The 22,934-nt window shown below is 35.7% G+C and overlaps 1 protein-coding gene and 1 non-coding gene across 3 annotated transcripts in view; both read left to right on the top strand.

Annotated features, from left to right (window-relative positions):
• LOC145293942 (uncharacterized) overlaps positions 1–21,774 on the top strand; it is a 25,914-nt gene extending 4,140 nt beyond the window's left edge. The window contains exons 2-5 of one of the 2 annotated variants that reach the window (XM_080140802.1): positions 10,109–10,159; positions 11,881–11,935; positions 14,122–14,240; positions 18,911–21,774. In XM_080140802.1, the coding sequence (XP_079996928.1) occupies positions 10,109–10,159; positions 11,881–11,935; positions 14,122–14,240; positions 18,911–19,132 (447 nt within the window). In that variant the 3' untranslated portion in view covers positions 19,133–21,774. The remainder of the gene's footprint in view (positions 1–10,108; positions 10,160–11,880; positions 11,936–14,121; positions 14,241–18,910) is intronic. The other variant, XM_080140803.1, reaches the window with a different exon arrangement.
• On the top strand, positions 16,847–17,040 carry LOC145294396 (U2 spliceosomal RNA). The gene has a single exon (XR_013869863.1). It is a non-coding gene; the product is annotated as a U2 spliceosomal RNA (small nuclear RNA).
• Positions 21,775–22,934: the final 1,160 nt, after the last annotated feature.

Genomic DNA, 22,934 nt, shown 5'->3' with positions numbered 1-22,934 from the left:
GTGTGAAGGAGAAATTAAATAGTGATGGTTTTGATAGATTGTGGCAAAACTATTAGGTTGGTGCAAAAAATAATGTCGTTTTTAGCAGGGAGTGAAATACTTTCTGAAGTGGCAAAATGAAGCAAGCATTTTTTTAGCGACCTTGGCAACAGATTTGATATAAGTCTTCTATTTCAGGTCAGGAGTGAAGGTCAGTCCTAGAAGCATGTCTATTCTTGCGCTGCTAAATCAGAAAATGGCATCAATTTATCTCCACCAGGTCAAGTTTTTATGCTAAGTTGCTTTGAAAAAATCAGATTTTCTGACAAAATCGTTTTCATTTTTCTGGCATTATCAGCATATTTTGTCAACACATATCATCCTAAATATGTTTTTACGAGAAAAAAATGTTTTGCCAACAAAACATATTGATTACCTGATAGAAACATCAATTACTGTAAACTGAATGGTGTGTATCGATGAAGTTAGGTCCACATAAATTGCATGTTGCTTCACCATTGTTCAAACTTCAGGGCTTGAACTTCTGTTTCCTTGAACTCCTGGAATGCTCAGTGGTAAGAAGTTTTTCTTCAGATTCCAACAGTAGTCAACCACCATGACTGTGTCCCAGTGACCCTGATACCTGGTTTCAATCTCTTTTAGGTCCTGATGGAATCTCTCTCTATGCTCATCATTCATTGAACCTAGGTTCTCAGAAAACCGGTCCATATGTGAAAATAGGTAGTGCATCTTTACGTTTATGTTGCATCCTAAGTTTTTGAAAGCAGTTAGCATGTTGTTGACAAGTTTTGTGTAGTTTCTGGCCTTATTGTTGCCAAGAAAGTTCTTCCCTATCAGACCAAATACCTTTCATGCTTTCAGTTCTACTTCCTTCGTTGAGTTTTCTAACTCTCAATCTCTGACGAGCTGCTAGATCTGCAGACCATGAAAGATGCCAGCTTTCAACTTCTGCATGATTAATCCTGGAAATGCCTGGCACAAGTAAGTGAAGCAGTCACCATCCTTGTTCAGAGCCTTGGTGAACTGCTTGATTAAGCCGAGTTTGATGTGCAGCGGCAGGAAGAGTATTCTGCTACTGTCCACGAGAAGGTCGTTGAGGGTGTTCTTTTCTTTGCAAAGTACTAATTCCTTATGTGCATGCCAGTCTTCATTCATGTATGCTGAGCACTAATTTTTGGAAAATTTCGAGGTTTTATGACTTCAAACTGATCCCTTTTTTGACAGAATCACCAAAAAACTATCAGACCTGAATACTTCTTGTCATTAAAATAACCATTTCTAATCAAAACAATTATTCAACATGACATTTTACTGCCACCAACTTCTAAAATGTTCCACACATGGATAAATGTGAACAAAAACGTAAAAAAAAAACAACATGTAGCCATAGCTCAAAAACTTGAACCGATTGAGCAAAACCAATGTGATTTTCAGATTCAGTGCATGAAATTCGTCGTAAATCAGCTGAAAAAACGCAGGCAACAAATTTGTTGTTGACCAGTGTTATATAAAACCAAAACAGCAACAAAAATAAAGACATCTATACAGATTTTTTTTTTTTTTTTTTTTTTTTTTTTGCGTTCTTCTCTGGCCGCGACCTTTAAGGTTTACCCATTTGATAATGTTCTATCCTCTACGATGTCCTCTCACAGGAAGGTTAGTCACTTGTAGATGTATTCAGTGTAATTACAAGGATAATTAGCATCCGCTTATATTTAATTTTAAAGAATATTTAACTACCAAAATAATTATTTCCTTTAAATCCGCTTTTATTTTTGTCGCTAAATAAATACTGTTGTTTAAATGCTCGACACAGTGGATGATTCGTATCCTGAATTTTTATGAAAATTATATCCGGGTGTTTTTGTAGATTAGCGATCTTTTAAACCAACGCATTTCGGGTCGAAACATTATTACGCACTTACTTCTCATGTCGAAATTAGTATGAATTCTAAAAATTACGAAAAATGATCCAGCAGATGTGCTAGTTTTAACAAACAAACAAAAAGCATTCACAATTACGTTCTGAAATGCGTTGGTTTAAAAATGGGGAACGTTTTATTTAAGTCAGAGAAGATAAGTTAGTTTGTCATACAGAATTGGTCGCACAACTCTTCCACATCAAAACACGATAAAACTCGATAGTTCAATAAATTCTATTTCTACTACAATTATTTTTTATTTTATTTATTTATTTTTTTTTATTTGTTAAATTTACACTAATTTCAACATGACATGTAAGTACTTAATAATGTTTTCATCTGAAATGCGCTGGGTTAAAAGATTACGAATCTACACAAGCACCCATATCCATATTAATTCTGTTAGCTTATGAATGCACAGATCCACCTGCTTCCCTCACGCAAGGACAAAATTAGGTACAAGGTCGGTTTTTAAAGTGGGCAAAATTCAACTCCCCTACAAGGGGACATGAAAAACTATCTAAGTTTATAAAGATCTTTCCTTTACGTGCCTATTAGAGTAGAGTCAGACACAAGGTCGGTTTTTAGTGTAGGGAAAATTCAAATCCTCCAAAAGGAGACACTTTTGGCCAGCAATAAAAATTGCCTCGGTCTAGAAGGATTTCTCTTATACGAGCGAGCATACCGAAGATAGAGTTGCGGTATCAGAAGAGTCGTCCTGGATTTCTTTTGCCGCTAAAATCAAGAAGTGTTGATTACGGAAAGGTGTGGCTGGAGGATTGCGCAACCGGGTTGCGCCGCAACCCTTGCTTCATAATTCCACGTGCAGTCAAGATTGAACGAAGATGGAGAATATTTATGAGAGAAATTGAAAACGCTCCGTTTGGATAGCTACATTTTCAGAGAAAAACTCGCCGACGTTTTTCTCGGAAAGATCTCTCTCTCTCTCTCTCTCTCTCTCTCTCTCTCTCTCTCTCTCTCTCTCTCTCTCTTCTCCTTTCTCTTTGAAATGCCTTTATTTCCAGCCTGTTGCAGTGTAATCACTCGAAAACAACTAAAAATCTGTTTGCCGTGTGATTGCACGAAAACAAATAAAGTCTCGTATTTTTTTTTCCAGCGTGTGGTCCAAAGAATGAAAAATATTCGAAACAAATATTTTAGTATTTTATACACAGGAAGGTGACAGATCGTTTTATTCTTTTTAATGTATCCTTTTAAGCTAAAACAATATTACCTACTTAATTCTCATGTCGAAAATAGTAATATATCCAAAAATTACGAAAATGTAATATAAAATATGCTCTTTGGGTTATGTTCCCTGTTTCTGCAATCTTTTAAAACATCTTCGAAAAATGTAATTTTCTCCGATTTTCCGTAAAGATTACTTTAAACTATGAATAACTTCTACTCTATGAATTTTCGTAATTTTTAGATATAATACTATTTTCGACATAACAAGTAAGTACTATTGCTTTTTTTTAAAGGACATAGGAAAACTATCGATCTGTCGCCTGTCTTAAGCACCCAAATATTTGTACAAGTTATTATATAAAAAAAAATTTTTTTAGTAATTTCGTCATGTTCGCAGGTGTGTGTGTGTGTGTGTGAGAGAGAGAAATTAATCTCACAAATACTCCCTGGCTGAGGTAAAAATAATTCCACAATTACAAAACCCTACCTTTAAACTCAAAATTTATTCAGTTATAACATGAAAGAAAGGTTATTGGTCCGGGTACAGCCCTTGCAAAACGGTGGGTCAGTTTTGCCTCCCAAATTGGGAGCCAGTAGTTAACTTCTTTTGTTGGAGTGTTAGCGTGGTTTTTCTTCGAAAATGTCCATGATAATTCATAGCGTTCTCGGCAAGAGTTCCATAGAAATGAAGAAACGGAATGAGGTTGCGTGTTCATATCACGTCGGGTTCACCAAATATAGAAACAACGAAATGGAAGTTTCATTCTATATTAATAAACTTTATTTGGTACTTTCGTTTGTGGCGTTTAGCAGAAGAGTACAAGAGGGAAAGGTGTTAGTAAAAGAGTCATAGATAGAAACGTATTAGTATAAGTTTATTGTTCGTGTATTTATAGAAGTCGTGAAGAGTTCGTTGTGTGGGAACGAAGATTAAATATCCGACAATTAGATATAGATCAGGCCTGTTGAAGGAGAAAGAATGAGACAGATGTTCTTGTGTGAAGATAGAATGTTCGTTTGCAGCACCGGGAAGCAATTAGGAGTTTGAAGAGAGATATAGCTAGCCCGTTGTGCTCACATCCTGCCTGCAATAGCCCCAGGCGAAGTCTGCACCCAGGCAAGGTCAGGATCCGAAAGGGTTAATAATAGATTCAGGTTTCGCTTTTTGTATACTCTGTCACGTGATTGGTCAAGCCAGAAGGAAATGAATTTCAAATCTCGCAGTAATGAGATGTAGCTTGTTAGTAGCGGCTGTCGGCTGCTACAGTTCTGGTGCCTTTAATTAGGCATAAATCGAGTCCCTTGGGACCCTCATTGAATTGAGAAAACTTAAAACATTTAGTCGATATAAGCATAATGAAAATGTTCAAATGATGCCATCCTCTAACTGGGATATCTTCGGCACAATTATAAAGGTGTCTCTGCTTGTAGAGATTTCAAGTCCTTTTTCACCAAACATTTAGGTGATATAAATATGAAGAAATTGTTGCGACTCCATTCTCGATAAGGCATTTTTCCCGGAGCCGAATTTTGGTGAATCTCGCTCTTGTCGGAAGTTTTCGTAGACTGAAAAACAAAGGGATGTTTACAAAAAAGGCGCCAAGTAATTATCTTGGCCTATACGAATTAACCATTAAATCATTTCTCTCCGATAGGCTCATAAGAGTAGTGGTCGATGGACAAAAATCAGAGGCCTGCAGTATTAATGCTGGAGTCCCTCAAGGGTCAATCCTGGGCCCAACTCTCTTCCTGATCTACATCAATGACCTCCCTAAACACATACTTAAATCATTCGTTGACATCTATGCTGGTGACACGACCATCTACGGCAACACATCAAAGGCTGTAAATGACAAAGTTCTCTCTGATTCTCTCTCCTCTGATCTCGAGCGTGTGGTTCAGTGGGGGAAGACGTGGCTGATTACCTTTGATGCATCTAAAACCAAACTCCTATCTTTACATCATCAATGCTCTGATCACCATCTGGCATCAATTGAAATGGATGGCTCTCGTCTAGGAGAAGCCCCATGTTTTGACAAGCTTCTGGGTTTGTCCTTTACTCCTGATCTGTGGAACTCTGTTCCATCTGCCTGCTTCCCACCTGACTACAACTTGGATGTCTTCAAGTCCAACGTTAACAAATTCCTAATGAATCGCCCTTTTAAGTAAACACTTCATTAAATCTCCACACTAACGTACTGTACTTGCAATAACCCTTATCCCTGAGTGGCTTCCGGGCCTTGATAAGTGGTGACCACCGTGTATAAAAAATTTTTTTTTTTAAAACCAATGACAGGCTGCCTACAAGAAATGTGCGTAGGCGGCTTAGAGCATGAAAATGGCATTGTAACTGGAATTTATCACACACTGCCAAGGAGGGGAGGAAAAAGTAATGGATAATCATTACTTTTTCCTAATATAAATTAATTAATAATACGGTCGGATAAATGACAAGTAACAAGTTAATCCAATATACATAACTCTTAACGCAGACAAATTTATCAATTTCAATGCGTTAATTTGCTGACAATTCAAATTGAGATTCAATAATTATATAACTTTAATTCAGTTAAAACTTCTTAATTTTAATATGTGTGTGCCACTGTCTGCTGTCTATTCCAATTCTAATGCATCCAAATATTAGTTAATGACCACTGTGGAATGATCCTTACAATTTGAACAAAGCCACTCCCCTAAGGTATCCCGCTGATTAATTCCCAAGCAGCTGAAATGGTACCAACTGTCGCAGGAATCACAGCACACCATTGGTGATGTTTCATTATTAGGAACTGAACATGTTGGACAGAAGAAGGGACCTCTTTCCCCAATAAACTCGGTCGCTACAATATCATCATTGCCCTTACTTTTCAAGGGCACAACTTTTTTTTAAGGAATGGACCTGTTTGCACCCATCTTTAAGAATGACAGTGGAATGACCATTATTGTCATTTCCAGTAATTAATTTAATTATTTTATCAAGATTCCAAAATTGTCTGAGTTTGTTGGGAGACTTAATAAGCACTATCTCTCCACCAGATAACTTTGGGGAATAACTGCTCCCAATTTTGGCATCGACTTTTCTTAATGACAAGAGGTAATCATTGTGCCAGATACAATTGAATTTTTCAACAAATTTATTCCTCATTTTGAGGGAATGTAACAAGGCAGTCCTATTTGTGGGGTCAGGACATAATTCAGAATCATAATTATTAATAAGCAAACGAGATTGATAGCCTGTTTGTAGAAAATGATTTGGAGTTAAAATACTAAAGTCTCTGTCAGCAGAAGCAATATAAGTGAGGGCTCTGTCATTTATTGCCTTTTGCACATAAGAAAGTTCAGTCAGAAATTCAAAATAATCCAACTTTCTCCTGCCCAATAGTTTCCTCATACATTGCTTGACAGTTTTAATTAGCCTCTCCCAAGCCCACCCCCCTCCCCCTGCCAGGCAGAATAAAGAGGAATTGTTCGATGGATGATGTAATTAGATTTAAATTGTTCTTTCAGCTCGTTGGATTCGAGCATGTTCAACAACAATATTCCGGACGCAACAAAAGATTTTTCGTTATCGGAATATACATGCATAGAGATACCAAATAAATTGTTGAACCTAATAAAGGCTAGCATGAAAAAGCGGGTACTCATCTTCGACAATAATTCTAAGTGAATTGCCTGCAAACTTATGCATGTAAAGAGCAATACATACATTTTAACTTCTACCCCTCTAACCTTTATCGAAAGAAAAATCCACATGGAAAGAAAAATCCACACCCGCTTGTTTATGAGAAGGATATAGTGACCCAGCAGGTGCCTTACAAGGCAGAGAATTTATTCTTTTACATACAATGCAAGTATACAAAAAGGCTTTTACGGCTTGTCTCCACTGAGGGATCCAAACCCCAGACAGCCTTAACTTACTAAGGGTTGAATTAACCCCCATGTGACAACAGTTAAGATGATCCTCATTAATCGCCAGTTTTGTTAAATTATGATTTTTTCCCGACAAAAGGGGAAACTTGACCTCAAAGGGAAGAATATCAGAATTCTGTATCCAACCTCTGGTTCTAATTAAACCATCTTTATCAAGGAATACCCCTAAGGCAGTTACCCTAGGGGAGAGGCACCTTATCGGAAGGTTGTTTCAAATAAACTAGTTCATGTGAAAAGGCTTCCATTTGCATGTTAGCAAATAGCAATAATTTGGCCTTATTGAAATGATCAGCACTACAGTGATGTAGCAAATAATAAAATTTCAACACCTTTTCCAAGACGCTGATTGCTTTAGATAAGCGGGAATACCTTGTAATATCCAACAGGAAGGTATTTTCAGAATGAAGTGCCTCATAAGAGTATAAACATGATACAATTTTTTTATTAGTTTCATTTAGACAAAGTAAGGGTGAGATTGGCCAATCAATGCCATCTTTATTAAGCCATTCCAGGCCATACATCCAGAAATTGAATAACTGGGAAAACTTAGAAGTGTTGATTCCTCTAGTTAAAAGATCTGCTGGATTCTCCGACGAGGAAACATTTTCATTTCGTTAAAATGCTAAATTTAATATTATTATCTTCTGAAGATTTTTTGATCTCTGTGATCCTGTTTTCAATGAATATATTTTTCTTGGATCCCTTACGGTTCAGGACCCACGAGAGGGCTACTTGGGAATCAGACATTAGGAAAAAATTATCAATGTTAAGGTGCCCTAAAATACTAAAAATTTGAGGGGCTACCTTAAGGGCTAAATACATAGCCATTAATTCCAAAGTGGGAAGTGACTCCCCCTTAATGGGAGCTACTCTGGCCTTTGCGAACAACAGGGAACATTTAGCTCCCTGTTTCGAATACAAGGTGAATCCGTACGCGTTTTTAAACGCGTCACAGAAACAAATAAATTCGATAGAACGATTTTCAGACAATACATGCCTGGGAAATTCAAATTTCCTCAAATTCTTTAGATCCTTGGCATGGTTTTGCCACAGATTGATGGGCTCTTCAGGAATCCGCTCATCTCAAGACAACATGTTTTTCCAGATCAAGCTGACAATGATCTTCCCCTGTATCGTGACAGGAAGAAGCAATGATAAAGGGTCATCTACTCCTGATATTTGCAAAAGAATCCCCCGTTTGGTATTTACCCCAGGGTCCACTAAAGTGGGAGAGAGTTTGAATGTATCCCGAAAGGAGTATATTGATATCTCAATACCTTCTCAAGGGCTGGGAAGGGAGATCATCCTCCAACATTTTATCTTGTATCTTGGAGCAGTTAGAATTGCAGGATCACAGATCGAATCCTACCTCTAACAATCTGCTGCGAACATTGTTATAAATAGTAAGTAAGGACTCTGTCACAATTGGTGGTGACAAGATTATCCACGTAAAAATTGTTGAAATAGCATGTGAAGCCGAATCCTTCGCATATTTTTCCGCATGGAATTTCAATATGAAGTTCAGTATGAAGGGGCGAGCATTGAACCCAAAACGTGGATTCCATGAACAAAGCTTCTTTCTTAGAACTGCACGCCTGTGGAACTCTGTTCTGTCTGCCTGCTTCCCACCTGACTACAACTTGGATGTCTTCAAGTCCAACATTAACAAATTCCTAATGAACCGCCCCCTTAAGTAAACACGTCATCAAATCTCCACACTAACGTACTGTACTTGCAATAACCCTTATCCCTGAGTGGCTTCCGGGCCTTGATAAGTGATGACCACCGTGTAAAAAAAAAATATATATATATATAATTGTTTTGTACCTGTATGTACATAATCTGTCACCCTTCTTAAGAAAAAAGCAAAATCTGTTCTTATCGTTTTCCGATTTAAAGTAAATTTGTAAAAAGGCCGTCCTTATATCACCTAGAAGGAGATATTCCTTTTTCCTGAAAACCAGCAATAAATCTAATAATTTAGCAGATAAGTTCACGCCTATGTAGGCAGCGTCATTAATTGATGTCCCCTCTCATGTGGGGGGGGGGTAGCATGCTCTTATTCTGTCAACCACGACTGGGTAGAATCTTAAGTAATTCGCAGTTGTATTCTGCATATCGCCTGCACTGAGGATTGAACCTTCAACCTTCCAGAAGAGTGTCACTTACAACTGAATTTTATCAAGTACTTCATTTGTTATGCCACGAATTCCTGTGGAAATTCTGTGCAGATTCCTAACTTTGACAGATTCCAGAGTTGGATAAGATACACCTGAAGAAGTTTGGAGGTTACATGAGCTGAAACGTTGTGAAAATTACACTCAAGATGAGAATAGTAGTCAGAGTTATCCAAATAATATGAATTAGCAAGCCTCATCTAAAAAAAAAAATAGAGGCATGATTGAAATCTATTAGTAAAAAGCCTTAAGGAAACAAACGTTGATTAACTCAGCTTTAATCTATAATATAAATCTCACCTGTCTGTTTAAATGTATGTATGTATGTATGTATGTATGTATGTTTGTATGTCTGCTTAAAATTTTTGACAGACGCATGGGAACGTGATGAAATTGGTATCGTTTTAAACCTCAAATTTTCGGACAACAAATCGAAAAATTAGCCAAAAACATTAATTCCTTCACCCTCAATGGCACAGTTTTCTACAAGGAGGGGTCGCTTTTGTCGCAGATATTTTCGATTGACTAGCCTTAATTTTGACGTTTGTCACTTCCGGTTTTGTGATGGGCGCAACAGCAAAGACGTCACGATTTTGTTCTTTTCACATTCTTTTCCTCCTTCGCAATACATGGTTCGAGCCTGCCTGTCTGCCTGCCTGCCTGCCTGCCCCCCTACTACTTTTTTTTTTCTTTTTTTTGCTGAACACACACGTCCAAACACCCGGACAACGCCGGGCACCCAGGCTAGTATACTAATTGATGTAAAGAAATACAATATGAGAGTATCAGTGTTAAGAAACAGTTAGAGTTAGGACCATGAAGTTTTTTTCATTATTGTACTTCATCTTTAAAACACTCTATATCGCTTTTCTCAATTTCAATTTTCAGAAAGAAAAACGAGTGTGTACCTCATTTAGTCAGTGTAGGAGAAACAAACCGGTAAGTCTCTTTTTTATTATACGTCGCAGAAACTTCTTCTCACGACCTCGAGATTTGAAATCTATTTTCTCTCTGGTTTGTCCAATCATAAGCCAGCTCTATATCACGTGACAGAGTATATAAAAGGCAAAACCATGAACTTTTAATCCTCTTTGATCCTGACCCTGCCTGGGAGCAGACATCGCCTGGGGTTGCTGCTCCAGGCAGGACGTGAGTACTACAAGCTAGCTATGGCTCTTTTCAAACTCCCATTTGTTTCCACGTGCGGTACCCAAACGAATATTCTAGTTCCCCCTTCCTCCACAACATTACGGAGGGGAGTGGGGGGGGAGTAATCTCTCTACAAATTCCTAATTTTTGTAATCTGGGAAAACACAAAACATTCACCCCTTCCTCACCTATACTGAAGGCTGTTTATCACCACTATTTATCGACAGGTGACGTCACTTTTCTCTGATGTAAACTTACATACAACAAAATTGCTACAAATAAGCAACAAAACCCCACCCCTTCACTATTGAAGTCTCTAGACTCTGGAAAGCGTTCTACTCATAGTTTCTTCCCTTTGATTACCAGACATGCCAATCCCCCTCCCCACCCCACACCAGTACTCTAACTCTAATTAGTATTGACTAATACAGAGTTACTTCCCTTTGTTTGCTGGATTCTTCACTTTTCATACAAAATCCTTTTTCCAGTTTAGTCATGTATTATTAAATTATTTATTAAAGTAAAAAATAATCCAATAATTTATTTGGGTTTATCTATTTATTTGTGACCTATATGCGTAAAAAAAATAATTAAGTAGGCGAAGAAAGTCAGAAAAAACGACTAGATTCGTAGACACAGCAGCATACTGATCTGATTATTTTGTTTTGTAACATATCAATCCTTTTCCGGTTATTTCATCGTATTGCCGAATCCGGAAATTGTAGTTTTATGTTTCCGGTCCGTCATATCTTCATGTTGTTGCCCGGAAGGGTCATTAAGTAAAACACAGATATGGATATGCGTTATAAAAAGTAATTTGTATTGAAACAAAACATAATATACAGAGAGCAACAGTCGTAGTACATAACACACAGATTGCCTATTATAGCATACTGGGAGTGTATATATAAGTGAGTAACCAAATCGACCTATGTTCGTACTGGGGTCTATATAACAAGGTGTATATAATATTTACATAATATATAAATGTTCATGTGTTTACGTATATATTTATGTGTGTGACACGTGTGTTCGTCCAGTGTTCTCTGTTTTGTGATCGTCTGTAGTTTTTTTTTTTTTCTATTGCTCGTTGTATTGATGCGTGTTTAACATTTCTGACAGTGTTTGTATGATCGTCTAGTATTCTCGGGCTTGTACGTGACGATATATTAACAGATACAGCTTAACAATGGACATATAATATATAGACTTTATAACAAAAAGGGGTGGATAACACTTCTCTGGGGATTCAACATCTGGCCAATCGGGGAAACATACCTGGTCCATCTTTGGTCGTGTGTTGACGGAAACCTAAAATGAAGATTCATCCCAAGGAACCAACAAATCACAAGTTGTGTTTCCAGCAACTTTTATTTACAGAAATGTATCCCTCCTTTAAAGTTGCACGCTTTGAGTTGAATAGCACCTGCATTATGAAATTTACAATCATTAACTCTAGATTTATTGTACATCTTTCAAAATGTTTTGTGAAATTTCTTTTTTATTTTTAGGAATGGTCTGTAAAAGTTGAGGCTTGCACCAAAAATATTGGATCACCGTATAAAGGTAATTATTAATCTTACACAATGACTTAAACTCCGCGGATTAAGGACTATCCACTTATCTTGTGCTTCCTTTTTAAAATTAAATATGTTTTTAACTCTTTTTTTTTTTAACTCTTTTTCAAGATGTTTTTTAGCATGTTTTATTAATCATTTGTTCATATTATAAGCTCTATTTCCTTTTCGGTTTTATTGAGCTTTTACATCTGGTTGAGATTACTTTACTTGTAAATATTAACTCTTTAATATTCATAATATATTTTAAGTTTACCATTTTGATTACCTTGGTAAACTTATTGTAATTTTTATTTCTTATATATATATATATATATATATATATATATATATATATATATATATATATATATATAATGAGATTTTAAAAGAATCTGGCTCAGTAATTGTATTAGAATGAATGGTTATGAAACAGAATCTGTAATGGTATCCGCATGAGGAAAAAAATATTGGAATCATCCCATCACTAATATCAACCTTTTTCAAAATGATAATTTTTTTTAAATATAAATCACTCAAGGTATGAAGCCACTTGATATAAGAAGCTAAAAAAGGTAAAAAATAAAAAATAATAATTATAATAAATAAATAAAAAATACCACTTCAAAGTTAAAAATTAACCAATGATAAGTGTCAGATGGATAGATTCCGATCCAGAAAACAGTAATTCTTCCCCTTTTTTTCAGAAAATCATGGAATGTGAGGACTAAAGGACAAAACAAAAACAGAATGTAGATAAAGAAACAACATTTTGCTAAAACCAATATCTTATTCACTTTACCAATTATTTTTATTTTTTTATTTTTTTGCAAAACAAAAAATTTGATACGGTTACAGATTCTTTTTGCTCCCAGAAGAACGATTGATATTCGTATTTTTGTCGTGGATGTTTCTTCCATGCATTCATCAGAAAAATAGAAAGTTCTCAATCACAAAAATACATAGCGATGTAGCATATAAAAATCCTGCTATAAAAGTTAACTATTAAATTAGTTTAAGTTTTCTGTTAACTCTTATAGCAGTTTTTATTGGACATTATTATGCATATTTTTCGTGGCTTTTTTTCATAATACAAGATGGACCCACTTTCTGGGTACTAATTTCTAAATCTTGCTCTTACTTGTAGATGGACTCGATGTGAATTGTTCATTTTTTTATAGATTTTTTTTTTACAGCGCTATATATATATATATATATATATATATATATATATATATATATATATATATACTTGTTTATTGTTATATAAACATGCTCACATCCCACTGCTACAAATAGCGACTTGTTTCAATCAAACAACAGATATCATCAGGCAGCGACTTGACTATTCAAAAGTTCAATGAATAACCATTATTCATTGAACTTTTGAATAGTCAAGTCGCTGCCTGATGATATCTGTTGTTTGATTGAAACAAGTGGCTATTTGTAGCAGTGGGATGTGAGCATGTTTATAAAAAAAAACCGAGTATATATATATATATATACTTTGATTGGGAAGTTTCTAGTTTTCTGATGGGTCCATGGAAGAAAGACAGTTTTCAACAAGAAACCTTTAACCGAATATGTTCCACATTGTCTACCAAACTCCAGCCCCTGTCATATCACCGTAATTTAGCATCCCTGTACTTTTTTTTTTTTTTTTTACAAATGCTTCAATGGAATGTCCTCCAATAAATATGCTGCACTTGTTCTCCGTAAATATAAATATCCCCAACCAACCCAACAAGCAACAAAATTACACCATTTAACTGCGGAGCTAAATGACGGAAAACTTTCTAATCTAATAACTTCTCTCTGCAATTCACTGACTTTTGGAACTCCTTTGATCTCTTTTTCCCCGACTTTACCAACATGCAGAAACTTAAATGTAATGTGAAAAAACATCTTGCGACACAATTCCCCACTTTAAATGCCCCTGTAAATGTAGTTCTTAATTTACAGTAGCCCTTTATATCTCGGTGGCAATGTGGCTTGCTTTGGGTGAATAAAATTTTAAAAACCAGTACTTATTCAGATTCTGACCCAAGTTTTGGTAACATTGCAACAGCATCTTGCAACATGATACAATGTGGCCAAAATTTTGGTCTGAAACTGAATAAGTACCAAAAGATTTTTTTTTTTTTAATTATTTTAATTTTAATTAAAAATTTTTTTTTTTTTTTGTCTGTTTAATAGTAATTAAAGAATGGCAGTTTTCAGAAAGGAAGAAACAAAATATGCTTCAAAAATATGACCTTCACAAAAATGGTTCGTTCTTTATAAACGAGATAGGATACTACAGGATTTACATTAAGGTAAGTGGAAATTGATTTACAAAGAAAAAGAAACTCCGATAAGATATCCCCAAAATATAATGCACCAAATTTCGATATCAATGTTTTGAAGAATTTAAATGTCAAATGCAATAAACGACAATTTCAAAATTGCGAATCTATCACTAAAATATGAGATGCATTTCAACCATCGACCACAAAATCAAACGTTGCATAATATGATAACAGCATTATTTCCTTTTTATACTTTCAAAAAAAAAAATAAGCTTTTCATCAAAACTTAAACTAAATATATTCGTCCTTGTATTATTTGCCAACAGGCCGCTCAGTCATAAAATACGCTTACATATTATATTTTAATTTTTTTTTTTTCATGATGGTCACCACTTATCAAGGTCCAGAAGCCACTCGGGGATAAGGGTTATTGCGTGTACAGTAATCAATGGGATAGTATCGTAGTAATCGTTAGTATTGGAGATTTGATAAAGTGTCTTACTTAAGGGAGGTGGTTCATCAGGAATTTGTTTATGGTGGACTTGAAGACATCCAGGTTGCCGTCAGGTGGGAAACAGGCAAACGGAAGAGAGTTCCACTGGCGTGCATTTCTAAGAAAAAAGCTTTGTTTATGGAATCTACGTTTTGATTTAGGCACAGATAAAGAGTGGGGAAAATTATTGACAGTTGTTTCAGCTAGTCGGGTGTTTATCGTGAAAGATCGGCAAGGGGGGGCGAGAGATTGGAGCTCAGACGATAACTTGCCATGGAAATAACGATAAAACAAAGACAGGCTCACAACGTCTCTTCTGTAGGAGAGAGGTTGCAGGGAAGAGAAAAGGGTATCCCCCACTAAGCCACGAAGTTTATTTTGTACTCTGTCAAGGCAGGATAGGCTGTTTTTAGCAGCTCCTACCCAGATGTGGCAGCAGTACTCCATAGAGCCGATTTTCAATCGATTATTATATTGTACCTATATATATATATATATATATATATATATATATATAGGAATAATTTTAAATGTAAGAAAAATGACTTCTATGTCATCAGCTAGTATTGAAACCAAAACAGCCTTATTTGTTAGCGTATGACCTAAATCCATACATCTACAGAAATAGCAAAAAATAACGGTGTTTGACCTATAATTTTTACTTAGCGCATGCGCAGAAAAAAAGCAGGGATAATCAATTTACTCCAGGCCAAGGTCAATGTATTGTACCGGCTAAAAACCAAATGAAAAATCTGCTAACGGTCAAAATATCTTTTATATCAAATTTTAACTCCGTAAACCGAATATTTAGAGAGAAGTTTGGTAGAGATTTTTTGAACACATATCAACAAGGTCACTTTATATATATATATATATATATATATATATATATATATATATAATTTCCGAATGCTAGAAGGTTTTCATCTTAAATTCTATGCAATTATGTAGAATGTAAAAACTATTCATAAATAGAATTCACCGTAATAGTAAAAATAAAACCAATCAAGTTCATATAAATGAGTATATATATATATATAGTTCATATAAATGAGTATATTTAAAAAAATAATTTTAAAATAGAAACTCGGCTAAGGATCTTTATCCTGGGCCCCCAAAATCAGCAGAGATTAGACCATTCCTTTATTGATCCGGTCCCTGTCGATTTTTATGGTGGGAGTAAAGTTCTGTGCAGTTCTAGGAGGTCCACCCTCCCAGGCCTTACCTTCTCTCTTTTAGAAGGGGTTAGTTTATTGCTAATCGCCTGAAGCGTCCTCACCGGGGAATACTGACTGAGCTTCCGAGGCACTTTTTGCAGGTCAGAGTGCCCTTCCTCTGTCTGGGGAGCTGACTTCTCAATCCCACTTTCCAACCCTGGTATCACAGTTCTTGCGGTGGGAGAGAATTAAATATAAACTCGACTAAGGATCTTTATCCTCGGCCCTTAAAACCAACAGAGATTAGACCATTCCTGTAATGACCCAGTCCCTGTTGATTTTACGGTGAGAGTTTAGTTCTGTGCAGTTTTAGGAGGCCTTTCCAATTCTCTTTGAGAAAGGGTTAGTTTATTGCTAATCACCTGAGGTCTGTTGCTAATAGATGCTGTTCTTAGCTTTTTAAGCTTTTCTTCGCCTTTTGGTCAAGATCAAAGTACAGAGATGAGATGGATCAACCAACCTCACCATCCCCCCCTTCTTTTTGAGTTGGCCTTGTGCCTCAGTTTTTTGTTCATTTTCCCAATTGTATTTTTCTTCCTGTGAATAAAAAATTTAATATCTCAAAGTGTAGTATCTGTTCCGGCAGATACTGCAATCAAAGACTATATGTGGGGGCAACCCCACATATAAGACCTTCATATTAATTGTCACTATCTAGCTCCCCTACTCCCCGGGGAGTTGGTACCCATTTCCTCTTCACTCCTCACTTTAAAAATCGGCCTTGTACCTAATTTGCTCGGTGGGGGAGCAAATAAATACCAACCCCACATATAAGACCTTGGTCAATGTAGGGGCAACCCTTCATACCAATTGTCACTATCCAGCTCCCCTACTCCCCGGGGAGTTGGTCCCCATTTCCCCTTCACTCCTCACATTAAAAATCGGCCTTGTGCCTAATTTGTTCGGTGGGGAAGCAAATAAATACCCTTTTCTTAGCCTTTTGGCCAAGATCAAAGTGTAGTATCTGTTCTTCAGATGCTGCACTTAAGATAATTTGTACCAGTCAATGGAGGGGAAACTCTCTATACTGGGACAATTATTATTTTTGGTAACCAGAGTGCCCCCTTTTTGCCTACTTTTAGGGGAGCTGGTTTTTACCTCACATTAAAAACGGCCTTGTGCCTAATTTGCTCAGTGGGGGAGCAAATAAATACCATCTGTTCTTACTACATGCTGTACTAATGTTTATAACTTTGTGATATAAAGTGGGGGATCACTTTTCTGTATTAATTTAATGTAAAATGGTCACCCACTTTACAACCAGTCAGTCTTAAAGCCATTCAAGTCATTCTCCAGATCATTCAAGTTGTTTTTGAAGGATTCCAGTTATTTTTTAAGCATTCAAGTCATTCTTAAGGTCATTCATTTCATCCTTAAGTTCATTAAAGTCATTCTAAGTCATTTACTTTTTATTTATTTAAGTCATTTCAGCCCATTTTTCGGTCATTTTAGTTTATCTTTAAGAATTTCATGTCAATCCTACATTAATTACACGAGAGCACGCGACTAATGGCTATCGACCTTGTTTATTTAACTGTTACATTTTTGAAGCTGCCGATGATGAAGCTTCAGTAAAAAGAACATTGATGTTAAAATATTTAAATTACAACCATGAAAGAAGGCTGGGAGTGGGGAGTGCTAGCCAACTTATAAAGAGAGGAAAGTCAAACATAATAAATACTGAAAAGAGGGAAATTTAATTCATATTTAAATTAAGGGAATCATGAGAATTTTTTGTAACTCATATCACGTGACTTGAATTTATTTTAAGTCATTCAGTTCACTTAACATACTACGAGGTTGACATCAGTAAAAATAGCAACTTGTGTTCGATTAATGTTCCTATTTACTTGCCTTCCCACGAGGGCAGAGTTAGACACAAGGCCGGTCTTTAAGGTGGGGAAAATCCAGCTCCCCAAAATGGGGCATTCTGGATGCAATCAAATATTTCCAATCCTAACATCAAAAGACTTCACAGAATTTTATAGTTTATGTTTCTGAATTTTTTTTTTTTTTTTTTTTTTTTTGATGAGGATTGATAAGTTGTATTATTTGGATTATTCTGACTACTGTTCTCATCTTTAGTGTTACTTTTCTCACGTTTCCGCCAATTAATTAATATCCCCGGTTAAATAATATTAATACTTGTGATGATATTCCCTTTCGTTTATTATGGACTGTTTGAACCTTTTCTTTCATTTCTTCATTTCCATTGACTGTTCATAAAGAGAATGCGAGAAAGTGATAGTAGTGAGAGCGATAGATAGTGTATGAAATAAGAATGTTAGGGTGGGACAGTGAGAGAGGGCGAGAGTAATAGATAGAAACTTGGTCAGAGCCAGTCACTTGGTGAGTTAATTGCAAATCATCGTTAATCAGAACAATTGAAATGGAAGGTTGCTTATTTTTTTTTAAACATAGCCCAATCCCAAAACTGAGGAATATTTTAGTATTTATTTTATGTGATTAAAATTTTCATATTATTTGGATTATTAAGCCTATTGTTCTCACCTTGAGTGTTATTTTCATAACGTTTGGACTGGTATAACCTCCGAGCATCTTTAAGTGTATCTTGTCAAACTCAGAGAATCTTTCTGCCCGTGGTGTAACAGACAAAGTACTGGGTAAAATAGAATTGTAAGTGACACTTTTCCGGAGGTTGAAGGTTCAATCCTCAATAGGGATCATGCTCAGTATGCAAATGCGAATTACTTAGGATTTCCACGTTGAAGGCTGATGGAACGAGAGTATGCTATGTCCCCCACCCCACCCCCATATATTAAATAAAGGGTTCTGTTTGAAATTAAGTGCAGGTTCTCAAGTTCAACGGAATTTGACAAAGAAGAAGATTGGAGTTTACATCGGCTGAAACGTTGTGAGAATAACACTCAAGATAAGAACTATAGTCCAAATAATCCAAATAAGAATTTTCTATGTTTTTTTATTTAATTTGTTTTTGTTTTTTGTTTTTGCTTTTTGTCTCTTAGGTAACATTCCAAAACCTTAAAAATGGTTATTTGGTGGAGTCAACGGACACGAAAATAAAGTTTGACAAAAAAAACTGCTCCGTAGATGGTAATCAAGTTATTGTGCATCAATTCTGTGGAGATATTACAGAAAAGTTAAGCTTCATTCTTAAACTTTCGAATATTTCCCTCGTCTATTTGTTTCCAGATAAAACATATTTTACCGTTGAAAAAATGAAATGAAATTTTTGCGCAAGCTATAAAATATAGGATATAATGTTACTAAATTATTTCATTTGGTGAAGGCGTGATTTTACCCCATTTTTAACCAATAGTTTGAAACAAAAGCAGCAGCCTGGAAAGGCGTGAACAGAAAACTGTTCTTGCCTCATGAGGAGGTGGAGGTAAAAAGTGATCTTGACAAAGAACAGTATCAGGTTGTCGGTATCTAGTTATGTTTTTGTTTGATATAACTATTTGAGTTGTTCTCAGCTCGAGAATTGAAAGTCAAATGAAGTGCATGCCAACTAACCCACGATGCACAGTATAAAGCAACCAGATTAGGAACTTTCTACAAAACCATGTAAAACACTATTGTGAAAAATCAACCCGCGATATCTACACTACCACACATAACTACAAACAACACAATTGACTTGTAATTTTTTGCTCCATAAAAACTGAAAGTCTCCAAGCTTAATGGTTTTACTGATTCATTACATTAGGATTCCATTGTCTCGTTGATGGTTTGTATCCCATAGCTGTAAAGACTCTGACACACACACATGCATGGGTGTCTACATCCGTGATACACACTCCTTGACAAGAAAACAGTCTAGAATCTGAAGATCAGGCATATGTGTACTTTACGTTGAACCTATGACACAGCATTAGTTACTTGTTTTTCCTCTACTTAGGATTGTGCGCTACTTGACTCTCAAATAGTATAGACACAGCACTTTCCTCTGATCTAAGCATATTGTATTCACATTTTCTTGGGTTGCCTCATTATCCTTCGGCCTTCCAAGAATAGCTCTTCTAAACGTGCTTAAACTCTTGAGTTGGAAGCCATGTTTAGTTTCAGAAGAGTTTCCGATGGGTGGTTATTCTATACAAGTCCTGGAGATGATGAATCTTCAGTAGACAGCTGTTCTGTATAGGTTCGGACTTTATAATTTTGCAGCAAAAGAACAAAAGATCCTTCTTGTGTTGACATGAAAAAAATGTGCAAGGTTGCTAAACAGGTTTGATTTTTATGGAGCAATTTTGGTTTCTGATTGGTTGATAGAAGAACGTGATTAATTTGATTTGTCAGTTCCTAGCAGCAGCGTTTATATACAGAATCTTCCAACTGTAAGAGACCTTACCCCCATTATGAGTCATAAATATTGCAATGTAAATCTCAGGAACTCATAAAAATTCAACCTTGTTAACATGGCATCAGAGCTGATATTCAGGGTCTGATCTGATCCAACATTGCATGTCCAGCAAACCACAACAGACGAGTGAGAATTGTGTGGGTGACCCAATATTCAACCACATACAGTCGATGCTTCTGTTTAGTCTCAAAGAACAGGCCCAAGACTGACTGGAAGCAATGCTGAGATAAGCAGAGAGCAGATACAGCATCTGGAATTCCCAAATGGTCATCCATTTTAGTACTGACCAGGCTCAACATATCTCCTCATACCAGGCTCAACATATCTCCTCATACAGTATCACGCTGCTTACACAGCACAGCTGCTGTATGCCATCCCCTGGTCATGAAACAGATAGCTCACAATGTCAATTTAATGAGCAAACAATATTGTAATTATTAAATTCAACTTTCAAAATCCTATAAAAAAATTCATTCATATATATTCAGCCTCGTCAACTAAGTATCAGAGCTGATATGCAGGTCTGATTGGACCCGACATTGTATATCCATCCGAGCAGTGTTCTGTTTTTACACTGAAGATGGGCGAATGAAGATCGGATAGAGGTCAAGTACTCACGATTTTACAGCATAAAATTCCCAACACAATTATATGAGAATGAAGAGTCACTCTTTCCATAAATTTTCACAAAGACATTATGAAATATTAAAGAGTAGTTGAAACAATGTAAAATGAGAGAGAGCAAAAGAAATGTATGGACAGCTAAGATAGAGATGGATTACATGTTCAGCTAATTATAAATTACTACCTAGAAGAACTGAAACAGAATTTTTTTTTAAACATAACTCAATCCAAGAACTAAAGTATCTTTCTTCATATATTTTCTGGGCAGATGCTTTTCAAGCTGATATGCTATTACATAGGTCGCACACACACGCACACAAACGATTCTAAAGTACACACCGGTTATCTGCCCTTGTTGTGATTTCTGATTTGTCCGACAGTTGACGGTTCTCTACTTCCTGTTACGTTCTCTATCTATCTATCTATCTATCTATCTATCTATCTAGTTAGCTAGCTAGCTAGCTAGCTAGCTAGCTAGATAGATAGATAGATAGATAGATAGATAGATAGATAGATAGATAGCTTTCATTCGAATTGTGGATGTGAAAACACGCTTTTCCACACGCTTCGACTGAGCGTTTTCTTTTTCAAGGTAAGAAAGAATACACGCGTTAACGAACACTTGCATACACCCACACACGCATGCACAACGAACATTCGACGTATACTTTAATGAACTCTTGTGATCACATACAAACACCAGACATACGCATCCACAAAGAACGTATACACGCAACGAACACTTTCAAGTTTATGCATTCTTGTTTGTATACCTATACATACATACGTATGTGTACACAACCCACTTGTATTTTTTATGATTTCTCTTTGTAAATAAATGTCTCTTGTATATATATGTATATATATGTATATAATATGTAACTCTGCTTTAACGTCTTTCCTTTTAATGTCTTTAAATGTATTCAATAAACTTGCCCTTTATTGTTGATTGGTTTTTGGAACATGCAAATGTATATCGCAACAAGTGGCAACCTTCAACGTAACAGCCTCTACAAAATATTGAACAACACTCATTACAGATCAATAACCTCAATCACAACAATTTTTTGTTATTAAAGTATATAAGAAAAAGCCTTAGGAAAACAAGTGTTTATTAACGACGGACACCATGAACGCTGCGTGCTCCAGGTTCAGGTTAGAAACTTATCTTCATGAAACAGAATTTTTTAAAAACATAACTCAATCCCAGAACTAAAGTATCTTTTTGCATGTATTTTCTGTTATTAAAGTATATGAAAAAAAAAAACCTTAGGAAAACAAACGTTTATTAACGGCGGGCACCATGAAGGCTGTGTGTTCCAGTTTAAGGTTATAAACTTATGTTCATGAAAGCATCTAAGGTGAATTGTAGAAAATATAATTGTCTTTTGGTATATTGAATAACAAAAAAAAAACAAAAAAGATTGATATGCCATAAAACAGATAAGTATATACTTTTCACATTGTTTCATTTTACTTCAGTAGACATCCCCCCCTCTCTCTCTCTCTCTCTCTCTCTCTCTTTCTCTCTCTCTCTCTATTTCTATCTCTCTCTATCTATCTCTCTCTCATATATATACATATATATATATATATATATATATATATATATATATATATATATATATATATATATAATCAAAACGTGGATTCCATAATATTATAATCCAAACGTGGATTCCATGAACAAAGCTTCTTTCTTAGAACTGCACGCCTGTGGAACTCTGTTCCGTCTGCCTGCTTCCCACCTGACTACAACTTGGATGTGTTCAAGTCCAACGTTAACAAATTCCTAATGAACCGCCCCTTAAGTAAACACTTCATCAAATCTCCACACTAAAGTAATGTACTTGCAATAACCCTTATCCCTGAGTGGCTTCCGGGCCTTGATAAGTGGTGACCACTGTGTAAAATATATATATATATATATATATATATATATATATATATATATATATATATATATATATATATATATATACTAGTATTTCAGCCCGGCGTTGCCCGGGTGTTTGGATGTGTATGTTGAGCAAAAGAAAAAA

The sequence above is a fragment of the Euprymna scolopes genome, chromosome 15, assembly GCF_053919585.1.
Source record: "Euprymna scolopes isolate OS-2025 chromosome 15, ASM5391958v1, whole genome shotgun sequence".
In the NCBI taxonomy this organism is placed as follows: Eukaryota; Metazoa; Mollusca; class Cephalopoda; order Sepiida; family Sepiolidae; genus Euprymna; species Euprymna scolopes.
This window is presented reverse-complemented; position numbering and strand designations above follow the sequence as displayed.